This window comes from Solenopsis invicta, chromosome 3, assembly GCF_016802725.1.
Source record: "Solenopsis invicta isolate M01_SB chromosome 3, UNIL_Sinv_3.0, whole genome shotgun sequence".
NCBI lineage: Eukaryota > Metazoa > Arthropoda > Insecta > Hymenoptera > Formicidae > Solenopsis > Solenopsis invicta.
Genome location: NC_052666.1, coordinates 1,852,356 through 1,862,819, shown reverse-complemented (window position 1 = coordinate 1,862,819; position 10,464 = coordinate 1,852,356). Strand labels below are relative to the sequence as shown.

The 10,464-nt window shown below is 29.3% G+C and overlaps 3 protein-coding genes across 6 annotated transcripts; 2 read left to right on the top strand and 1 right to left on the bottom strand.

Annotated features, from left to right (window-relative positions):
• Positions 1–519: 519 nt before the first annotated feature.
• LOC105205372 (E3 ubiquitin-protein ligase NEDD4-like) lies at positions 520–3,043 on the bottom strand. 2 transcript variants are annotated; one of them, XR_005574412.1, is made up of 4 exons: positions 1,932–3,043; positions 1,447–1,681; positions 1,240–1,362; positions 520–1,156 (listed from the first exon to the last, which is right to left on the bottom strand). XR_005574412.1 is itself a non-coding variant. In XM_039447350.1 (3 exons), exons 1-3 carry the CDS (start codon positions 1,485–1,487, stop codon positions 1,132–1,134), a joined length of 189 nt encoding a protein of 62 aa, XP_039303284.1. In that variant the 5' UTR covers positions 1,488–1,871; the 3' UTR covers positions 521–1,131. The 2 variants fall into 2 exon arrangements, 1 of the variants encoding a protein (XP_039303284.1); XM_039447350.1 differs by lacking the exon at positions 1,932–3,043 and having other exon boundaries at positions 521–1,156; positions 1,447–1,871.
• Positions 3,044–3,461: 418 nt separating this feature from the next.
• Positions 3,462–6,747, top strand: LOC113005668 (metacaspase-2-like). 3 transcript variants are annotated; one of them, XR_005574321.1, is made up of 6 exons: positions 3,462–3,626; positions 3,721–3,792; positions 3,880–4,008; positions 4,381–5,006; positions 6,228–6,368; positions 6,449–6,747. XR_005574321.1 is itself a non-coding variant. In XM_039446815.1 (3 exons), the coding sequence occupies exon 3, from the start codon at positions 4,440–4,442 to the stop codon at positions 4,980–4,982; it is 543 nt and encodes a 180-aa protein (XP_039302749.1). In that variant the 5' UTR covers positions 3,634–3,792; positions 3,880–4,008; positions 4,381–4,439; the 3' UTR covers positions 4,983–5,141. The 3 variants fall into 3 exon arrangements, 1 of the variants encoding a protein (XP_039302749.1); XR_005574320.1 differs by lacking the exon at positions 3,462–3,626 and having other exon boundaries at positions 3,634–3,792; XM_039446815.1 differs by lacking the exons at positions 3,462–3,626; positions 6,228–6,368; positions 6,449–6,747 and having other exon boundaries at positions 3,634–3,792; positions 4,381–5,141.
• A 386-nt stretch (positions 6,748–7,133) lies between these two features.
• LOC120357108 lies at positions 7,134–10,251 on the top strand. The gene is made up of 3 exons (XM_039446814.1): positions 7,134–7,823; positions 7,901–8,227; positions 8,463–10,251. Exons 1-3 carry the CDS (start codon positions 7,289–7,291, stop codon positions 8,669–8,671), a joined length of 1,071 nt encoding a protein of 356 aa, XP_039302748.1. The 5' UTR covers positions 7,134–7,288; the 3' UTR covers positions 8,672–10,251.
• The last annotated feature ends 213 nt before the right edge of the window (positions 10,252–10,464 follow it).

Genomic DNA, 10,464 nt, shown 5'->3' with positions numbered 1-10,464 from the left:
AATTATATGATCTAATCAATTTTTGGAATAGTTTAATTTAAAAACATGTTTTTAATATAAGATAGACTAATATACGATACTTTTTTAAAAAAGGATTTTTGTTAAGAATTTTAGAAGACTATACGACATTTTTTATACCTGGCGTACATTTTTTCTTTTTTTTTTTAAAAAAAAGGTTTTTGTTAGGATCTCACTATTTTTTGGTACTCTTTTAATTAAATTAATATTTTAAAATATAATATACATTATATACATTGAAAGTAAAATTAAATTTTTGACAAATATCATTATGAAAATAAAAATTTGGTAATAAATGTACAAATGTAAGTGGATATAATAAAATAGTGAAAGAAAGAACAAAAGTTATTTGTTTATAGTTAATGTTATTCAGAAAAAATATAAAATGTTTTATATTACACACATAATCAATTATATTTACAACATTAGAAAAGTTTGATTTATTAAAAAAAAAAACAAAGTAATTTTTCATAAAACAATAGTTACAATCTTAATTATTTTTCAATATGCGATATATAAAATAAGAGAAACTTTTAATTATATAGAATGTATCGAGACAGTAATTTTTTGCCAAAATTTGGTTTTATGTGAGTGCAAATTTAAAGAATTGAATTTATTGACAACAAAATAACATTATAATAACATCTCATGATTTGAATGTGGAAAAAAGAAGGTATATCTATATGCAGAGAATGTTTAAGTCAAAATGACATTGATTGTTCTCATTTCTACATGATTACAATGTCATTTGAAAACAATTTGTCAAAATTTTACCATATACAGCCATATACATAAATTGCATTTCATAACAACATTATAATCTTATTAACCAAGAAAAGACTCAATTAATAAATTAATATCGTAATATCACATTGTTATAGCAGCCAAATAACTAAACTTATATACTCGTCCTTATTTTCATCGGTCAAAGGAATATTAGCACTATTCGGCTTTAAGTCTCTTTGGGAAGTATGACCAAAGCTTTCTTCGTCAAGGCTTAAAGTGAGTTCTAATTCACTGGAATCGTTTTCATTAATTCATAGAAGAGAGTTGTAATATTCAGAATCAACACTCTCCATATCTTTCAGATCAATTGGTTTAGCCAACATTATTTTATAAAATGGTCGAATAAGGAAAGCTAAAAAATAAATTCAAAAAATATAGTTATTTTATACATTACTATTATAATTACTATACATTTTACTACATGTTAAGACCTACCATCGCAGAAGTTTACCATGATAAACAGCCATTCCTGCTATACGTCCAATAAATTTAAAATAATTTAAATGCTCCTCATTACATATACCAGAACAAGGATTAATTTGCAGTGTATAATTATGGCTAAAAATAAAAAAATCGTGCCATTTTTTTTTCTATAAATTATATATTGTAAGTATAATAAAGTTTCCATTGTAGAATACTCACGTTGCAGAATACTCAAAAAGTCCATAGTATGGATTAAACATTTCTTTAGACAATAAAAAGAACCATTCTCTTGCAAGGCCACCGTAATCTAAGCCTATCTCTCCTTTAAATTCTACCCATAATTTCGTCTTTAGAATATCAACTCTTAACGGATTCGAGCTTATAATATGTGGTACGAATCTTCCAAAATATTGTTTCGGCCAACTTTTATTTCAAACTTATTAGGAACATTATTCTGTAATAAGATATATAATTATAATAATCTCATATCTATGTCAAAAATGATATAATGAACAACGAACATATGTACATACAGGCTCCTTCTCAATAGAGAAGAAAGAGGACGATTCTAACCTCACTTAATTGTATATACATATCACGTTTTATTACATATAAAATTTATATATGTATATACATATAGATATCTCGTTAATATTTTATGTCATATTAATTATTATGTCATATTAATTATGAAAAGACATTACCTTGATAAACATTACATAGTTGGAACAAAAAAGCCGGCACACGGGAGGCACATGGTGACAGTGGGCGCGCACACACACACATACACACACACACACACACACACACACACAACACACACATACACACACACAGACGATCGAAAAGATGAGATCGCGGCGATCGCATGTCGCGCGCACACTACAATAACTTGTAAAAATATACTTTTATTTCTAATAATGTTTATGAAATATATATCAACATTTTATAAATATTTTTAGAAACATAAAGCGGCATCTACAATGGGGTCGCAGTAAAAGAGTCGTATCGCAATCGTTTAATGAGACGGACTAATCAAGGAAGAAAATACAAAAGCATTATACTTTCTCTCTCTCTCTCTCTCTCTCTCTCTCTCTCTCTCTCTCTCTCTCTCTCTCGAGCGCTCTCTCAATTAGGTAGCTACACAATGCATATCTCTCTCTCCTCTCTCTCTCGAGCGCTCTCTCAATTAGGTAGCTACATAATGCATAACCTCACATAAGAACCCATCTTGACGGACAGTCGCCCGTCTTGAGCGTTGTAAATGCGCCTTGGCGGACACTCGCGAGACTGAACGACAAGAAGACGAACACTGAAAACTGAATCGTCGAAGTGACACTTTTCATAGACTCGCTGTCGAAATCTCGGGATTGACTGAATCGATTTCATTCGGACCGGTCGCAATCGAAAGCTAAAAAAAAATCATTATAAAAGTATCATTAGAATTTTTTTCATTATAACCTTTGTTTCTGAGTAAATCCGAGTTAATTGAACGGAAAAAATGGGCAAGGCGAAAACTCGAGATAAAGCTAACGGTAGCGCTTCGATGCGGTCGATACTGCGGTAGCGCTTCGAAATGCCAGTGCCGTAGTCACAAATTTTGACAAACTTTTTTTTTATACCTGGCGTCGCGACGCTACCACATTGCAGAAAATCATAAAAATGCAACAGCAACAACTGGATACTCATCTTGTCTAAAGACGTGTAAGAGAGCGATTCGATTATAGAGGAACAAAAGAGTTTTTCTATTACGGTCGAGTTACTTTAAAACCAAAGTGCTGAGATTTTTTAAATGCTTATTATGTCCAACAACAAACGAAAGACTCTGAACTATAATTATTTATGGCGAAGAAAAAAAGATAATACTGTTAGAGCAATAATTAGATTAATTAGTAATCAATGTAAATTATTTTGTTATTAAATTTTTTATTAATTATTAAATTATTAATTATTAAAAATTAAGACAGATTGTTTTGTTAATTAAATTAATAAAAAATAATAAACTTTGACTTTTATTAAAAAATTATACTATCTCAAGTTTAAAAAGGTATAAATTGGAAAAAATTATATTATTAATTTATTTGAGAAGCAAAAAATTTTAATTACTCTGTAATACTACCGCCCTGGTATATCGCCGAATACCGTTATGGACGTTCAAATTGAGTGCGCAACTGCCGAGGGTTCGCGCCGGCGCGCCGCTGTAGGGGGCTTGGCTTGCGGCAGTCGCGGCCATTCTTATTCACACCCCACCACGCTTGCGGTGGCAGCAGGGGGGACAAACTCGCTAGATTTTGTAGCGACGGAAGTGGAGTTAGTTCTGTAATACAAGGGGGACAGTCATAGAGGCAGCACCGTCGACCCTTCTCTTTTCCGCTCTAATCCCCTTGTCATCAAATTAAGTAATATGTTTATAAGGTTATAGTCTCCGTTGGACATCGTTGGATTCGTTGTTTATTTTAGTTTATTTTTTCATATTCTTTCGTGACAAAGCAGTTATTGGCGATTTGTTGGACCTGTAACGACCTGCGACGTAGAATTAGAGCAGAGAATTTGTAGCGACTAATTGTAAGATAATATTATATATATATAGTATATATATATATATAATCTAAATTTATTATACTAAATATATATCATCGCTTATTATTGTAGTCAAGATGGTACGTAGGTGTTGTGTGCCCAAATGCAAATCCAAAAAGGATACACCCATGCATCGATTTCCACAAGATGTTAATAAAGTAGAACAATGACTCAAAACAATAACACGAACTGATTTGATAGGTAATGTAGAATCAATGCACTTCTTTAAAGAGCCTCCACACAAGAATATCTATAAGACATAGTTATACTTACATTATGGATTGCTTTGTGTGTTAGTCTAAGTTTATAAGTACATGCTTAAATTTACAGTTTATACTTAAGCTGCAGTCTATTTAACGCTACAAATGCTTCAAAGCGTTTGATTAACCAATAAGAACCAAAAATTTTACAAATTAACCAAAGAATGCTTTAAAGCATTTGTACCGTCAAGTGGGCTGTATGTAATGTAACATCTCACGGATGTTCTTATGTGAAGGTTCTTATCCAAACATATAAATATTGTGTCTATGCAAAATATAATATATCTACAAAAAAGATTTTTTTGTGTTACAGGTGCATCAAGAAAAGTATTGGACGAATTACGGATTTGTACTGTACATTTTCCAGATGAAATGATTAACATTTATACCAAAAGGCGCGTTTTAAAACCAGATGCTATTCCAGCTTTAGCCATTAATTCAATTATTGAAACAGAGACTGTAAATGCTAATGCAGAAATTATTAATATAGATATAAATAATGATAATTGTGCTATGTCATATAGTAATGTTAGTAATGTCAATAACGTCAATAGTATCAATAATGTCAGTAACGTCAGTAATATCAATAACATCAGTAACGTCAGTAATATCAATAACATCAGTAACGTCAGTAATGTTAATAATAGTAATGTTAATAATACTAATGTCAGTAACGTAGCAATGGAAAATGTACAGTGCATTCCTAATTTTATGCCAATATTGAAAAAATCTATTGATCATGAAGAAGTAAGATACCTGAAAAATGACATAAGAAGATTGAAGAAACATGTAAACAAAAAGAAGAAACTTATTGAAAAGCACGCCAGGGAAAAAAAGAAATCACGCACAAATAAATGGGATAGCATCACTGAAGATTTGACGAAGTCGCAGAAAATATTTTTCGATATCATATAAAAAAACTTAAAACGTGCACCAGAGGTATGTTTATTTCATATTTTCTTGCTTTGATGATTTGTCTTGTTTGATATTGTGTGTGTTCTTGGTTATTTTTTTATTCCATTTTTCTATACTTTTTATATTTATCTGTTGTTTTACTTTATTAATATTAAGAGGGGTTGCAATTTTAAAACATAAAAAAAATTATTTGTTAACTGTATTTAAAATAAAAACAAAAAGATTTATCTTTTCAAAACTTTGAGGTTATTTTTGTAAACATTTTAAGAAAATTTTTATATTTAAATAAAATGTTTTTTATATTTATATAAAATGTTTCACTTTTTATTAACGTTTAAAAAAAAATAAGTCCCCCTCTTAATATATTTACTGTTTGTCATGGAGGTATGCTATTTCTCACGAGATAATTATTATTCATTTACTTCGTTTTTTTCTATGGGTATGCACAACTTCTAAAAGCGTCTTAATTAAAAGTATTTACAATACAACATAATCTGTCATAACTTAAACTGTAGATTTCCTAATTAATCGATGATAATGCTTATTGCTTTTTTACTTTTTTATTTAAAGCTCATTAACAATTTTTCAATTATTACATTTATTGTGTCATACACTTCATTACTCTGCAATTTTAATACACATTTTTGAGGTTTTTATGTTGATTATTTGCTATGTTGATCAATATTGCTATTAAATATAATAAAAGTATTGATAAATATATTACAATTATTTTAAAATATTTATTGATATTTTTATTTAATAACACGCACAACAATCTATTAATAGGATTTTTGAAGATTTTAAGTAATATGAAGGTATTACACATATAAAGCTTCTTATTTAATACAATTTAATCTATTAATTTATATTTTTTATGATGTATGTACATTAACTGATTTTATACACGAATCAATTTTCTTTTTCGTAAATTACACATGTATATATGTTTTTGAAATATTATCTGATGCACTGTTTCTAAGTACTATTAATCTGGTTCCTGATTTTCAATTGTGGTTTTGCATTATATTAATGCTTGAAAATTTTCTATTGCACTTGTGATATGCATGTCAAAATTCTTTTATAAAGCGACTTGTATGGAGGAGGTAAACAGGATATTTTTAGTATTTTTAGCAAGGTAAGATTTTTATAATTCTTTTACTTGCATGTTTTTAAGCTTATATTTACAATTAATACTACTTTTATTTACAATTTTTATTGTACAGTTAATTTTGTATTCGTGTACAGGGGCCAGATGTTAAAATAAAAGATGCAATAGGTATAATAAACATGGAAAAAAGAAAGGAACAGATCATTCAGAAGAGAGGAGTAAAAGAAGAAAAAAGCAAACTCTGACAATCAAAACACTTGGATAAGATGATAAAAAATGTAAGTAATTAGTACAATTTGAATTATTATTTACTCTAATCTTCTACGCCGTTTACATAATAATTTTCTTTTTTTTTTAGATGGCTGTTAAGCAGATGGAAAAATCTACAGGCTAAGGCCCGTTGCACACAAGATGCTTCAACGAGGCAAAGTAGTCAATCATTCTTTCATTTCGCTGTGAAACGAAAGAATGATTGACTACTTGCCGAGCGTAACGCGTTGAGGCATCCTGTGTGCAATAGCCATAACGGATATTTTAAAAAGAACTTAATTTGCATTACATGTATGTTGCATTACATATTATATTTCTGTCATATACTTCATTTTGTATTTCTGAAATATATTGACATTATTGTAATAAATACATTTATTATGTGTCACAAATCATTAAAATTTGTTTTTTATCCCCTGTTTCTAATTTTTATTGTGCATAACCGTATTAACTTATTTTTTAGAAATATACTCATATTTAAAAAAAGCATTTTCTAATTTCTTTATGTAATCAAAAGGGAAAATTAATTGTACACAAAAACAGTCACACATATATGCATGTTTTTGTGTACATTTAAAAGACAGAAAGCAAATAAAACTGCATTACTAATAGATCGATCATTATTAATTGATGAAATAAAAAAGATCATAGGTATAAAAATATGTATCTATGTAATAATTATTTTGTATAAAATATTTGTATTAAAGAATAAATGATTTTGATATTTATAAATAAAAAAATAAACAAACAAAAAGTAATGAACATAAAAAAAATTCTTTGAAATTATCATTTACATGTGTAATTAATATCACTTTTGCTAATTTTAGGTATTATTAACTTTATGTATTTATTAATATTGTTTAACATTCTGTAGGGACAACGTTTTAATGCTCAACAAAAAGCTTTCTCACTAACTCTGTACAAGACAATGGGGAAGCATGCTTATAATTCTTTAAGAGCCATTTTCAAACAAATTCCATCTATTCAGACATTGCAGTCGGTGTTGCATAAAATACCTGTACATCCTGGATTAAACCCATTTATCTTGAGACATTTGGAGAGTGTATCTCAAAAAATGTCAATGAAAGAAAAGGTGTGTATCCTTATGTGGGATGAGATATCTATCCAACCAAAGTGCACTTATGATGTCCGAAACGATATCATTTGTGGTCTTGAGGATTGGGTCAATAATCGAACTGGCAAAATCGCGGATCACGCTTTAGTTTTTATGTTGCGCGGATTACATTCTGGCTGGAAGATGCCACTTTCATATAGTTTTTGTAGTAAACAGACTAATACCGCTCAATTAATTCGTAATATTAAAGAACATGTATTGCAAATAAAAAAAGCAGGCTTCCACGTAGTCGCGACAGTGTGTGACCAAGGCTCTTGCAATGTAGCTGCAATTAAAGAGCTACTATTACGTACAGCAATGAAGAAGAATTTGAAGAACACATCAGAAAGTAAATATACAATAAATGAGAAAGGAAATAAAAATATGTGTGTCCGCATTATTTCATTTTGAATCGTCCCGTTACAGATCAAACATACATCGTTGGAGATCAAAACGTAATCCATTTATACGATCCACCACATCTTATAAAAGGAATACGGAACAATTTGATATCGAAAGATTTATTACTGCGCTTGTCTACTCCGGAGGAAGAAGATAGATTTGCATCGTGGGACACATTAAAAACAGCCTGGATAATGGATAAAAAGATCAACACCATTCGGCCACTTTTAAAGAAGATAACAGCGGAGCATATTCTGGAAGACAAGATCAAGAAGATGCGTGTAAAGTACGCTGTTCAAGCAATGAGTGGTACTATAGCTGGTGTTATTCAAACTTTCGCAACATCAAAATGTAAGTATTATACTAATTAACATAATTACATAAAAATAAAATCATTAGTAACAAACATGCATTTGTATGTATGTATAAGATGTATATGTGAGATATAATATAAAATATGTAATCATACAAATGCATGTATTTATATACATAATTGATATATTTTGTAATTTTATCTTTACTTGTACATACAAATGTTTGCCTGAAAATTATTTCTGTTTAATAATTATTTTAATATTTTTTATAGGCGTTGTATCCATTAACCAGAAAGACATCCAAATAGGCGAAGAAGAAATAGCGACAGCGACAGTAGTGAACTTTTTTAATGATCTATTTGACAGTGTGAATGGTGATGATAGAAGAGAGGATGCCAATGAATTACGTTGTTCTGTAACGGAAAACAGTAAACATCATACGTTTTGGGTGAGTGCGAAAAATCAATTGCACAAAATGTAATTTGTCGACAAAATTTCACGCTCTAAAGTAAAATCGGTACCAACTTTAACAAATTGGTTGTCAACAATAAATGGTTTTCAAAATTTATGGAAAATTTTAAATGAAAAATATGATTTTAGAAAATTAAATACGCGATTTTGTAATCAGGATCCTTTAGAAAATTATTTTGGCCAAATTCGTAGTCACGCGGTACGTAACATTAATCCAACACCTCGTCAATTCGAAGAATCATTTTTTACATTACTGGTTAACAATTTGAATTGTATTTCGATGCGTCGCGGTAATTGCGAAAGTGACAGTTTTGACATTTTGTGTACATTTGAAAAATATTTAGAATCTAGTGACAATGAATGTAGTGTAACGTATAACGATGATGAAGCATCAGAATTAATTTTGGATAAAAATGTTGCCGAAGAAGTGATGATCGCATCTTCTATGGATCGTCACAATGATATTATTAACTTAATTCTTAAAGAAGTAAATTTTTGTACAAATTGTGAAAGTAGTTTGAGAAGTAATTCGTTTTTATTTTGCATGAAACAAATCACAAGTTTGACAAATAAATTATTAAGGACTAGAGCTCATCGTCGTAATATTTTAAAAGTATTGTTAGATTTTTTAGAAAATTGGAATGCAAGTATGAATTGGCATGAATGTATGGAACATCACACCAACATGTTTAAAATAGTAGTGCGTATTATTGCGATTAATAATATTGTATGGTGGTGCAATCATAAAAATGAAATTAATATTGATCAGAACGATGTCGAAATGTTGCAAAACGATGTAATAAAGAACGTGTGTGAAATTAAGCGAATGCGTGCGATTTTTAAAAATAATGCTCAAAAAAGAAAAAAAAATCTACAGAATGATATAAAATATTCAGTTAAAAAAAAATTTTGTAAATAATGGTATGCATTTTTAATTTTTGTTTTTGTATATTTTAATGTGTATTACTTTTCTTTTTTTTATCTTTATATAAAAATTTGGGTTATATGAATGTTTATTGTGAACGAATGAATGAGTAGATTAAAAACAATAAGTTAGGTAGGTCCTTCTACTTCGATCAGTCATCTACCTGAAGAAGTCATGTTTTCTTAACGAAGATATGCCTTCAGGCAGTGTGGTTGGTATGTGGGTGGAGATGAGATCAAAGGAAAGATGCAAAGTTTTAGCAAAAGCGGAACATATTGCATCTGAGAAGAAGTGTAGCAGTGTGATACATTGTTATTGTGATATATTTCATGTATGTTTTTTTAATTATATCCATCAATTATATTTTAATGTTATACGTGTATGTATGTTTTGTATGTATGTATGATTATTGTAACATTTATAATTACTACATTATTAATTATTGTACATGTAATTGTAAAGTGTGAATGTAGTGTGTGTTTACATATGTTGCAAGTTGATAGCATCTATGTGCTGTGCAACATATTTTTTAACCACACTGGGTATTTGATGTTTATATATCCGACAGTCCGAAGTCTGTGTTAAGTGAGACGGGAAAATATGTTGCATTCTATTTCCTATTTCATGTATAAAAGTTGTGTTTTATAAAACATTAATTACATTTGAATAAATTGTAAATCATAGTTTATAAACTCAAATAATGGTTAAAAAGTTGGAAATGAAAGAAATACAAATATATAATCAAATTATATACATTAATGTATATTAACGTACATATTTGTATGCCCACGTGCGTGCGTGTGCGCTATGCACAAGCGTGCGTGTGTGCGTGTCAATGCGCGTATATATACGTGAAACCTACACACTGTAGATACGTG

Bases quoted from the DNA above. Each gene is read 5' to 3' on its own strand.
- LOC105205372 (XM_039447350.1), bottom strand. From the start codon at position 1,487: ATGTTTAATCCATACTATGGACTTTTTGAGTATTCTGCAAC. The intron at 1,363-1,446 runs GTGAGTATTCTA...TTTTATTTTTAG, and splicing joins CTTTTTGAGTATTCTGCAAC to CCATAATTATACACTGCAAA. The intron at 1,157-1,239 runs GTAGGTCTTAAC...TTTATTTTTTAG, and splicing joins CATGGTAAACTTCTGCGATG to CTTTCCTTATTCGACCATTT.
- LOC120357108 (XM_039446814.1), top strand. From the start codon at position 7,289: ATGGGGAAGCATGCTTATAATTCTTTAAGAGCCATTTTCAAACAAATT. The intron at 7,824-7,900 runs GTAAATATACAA...GTCCCGTTACAG, and splicing joins TTTGAAGAACACATCAGAAA to ATCAAACATACATCGTTGGA. The intron at 8,228-8,462 runs GTAAGTATTATA...TATTTTTTATAG, and splicing joins AACTTTCGCAACATCAAAAT to GCGTTGTATCCATTAACCAG.
- LOC113005668 (XM_039446815.1), top strand. From the start codon at position 4,440: ATGATTAACATTTATACCAAAAGGCGCGTTTTAAAACCAGATGCTATT.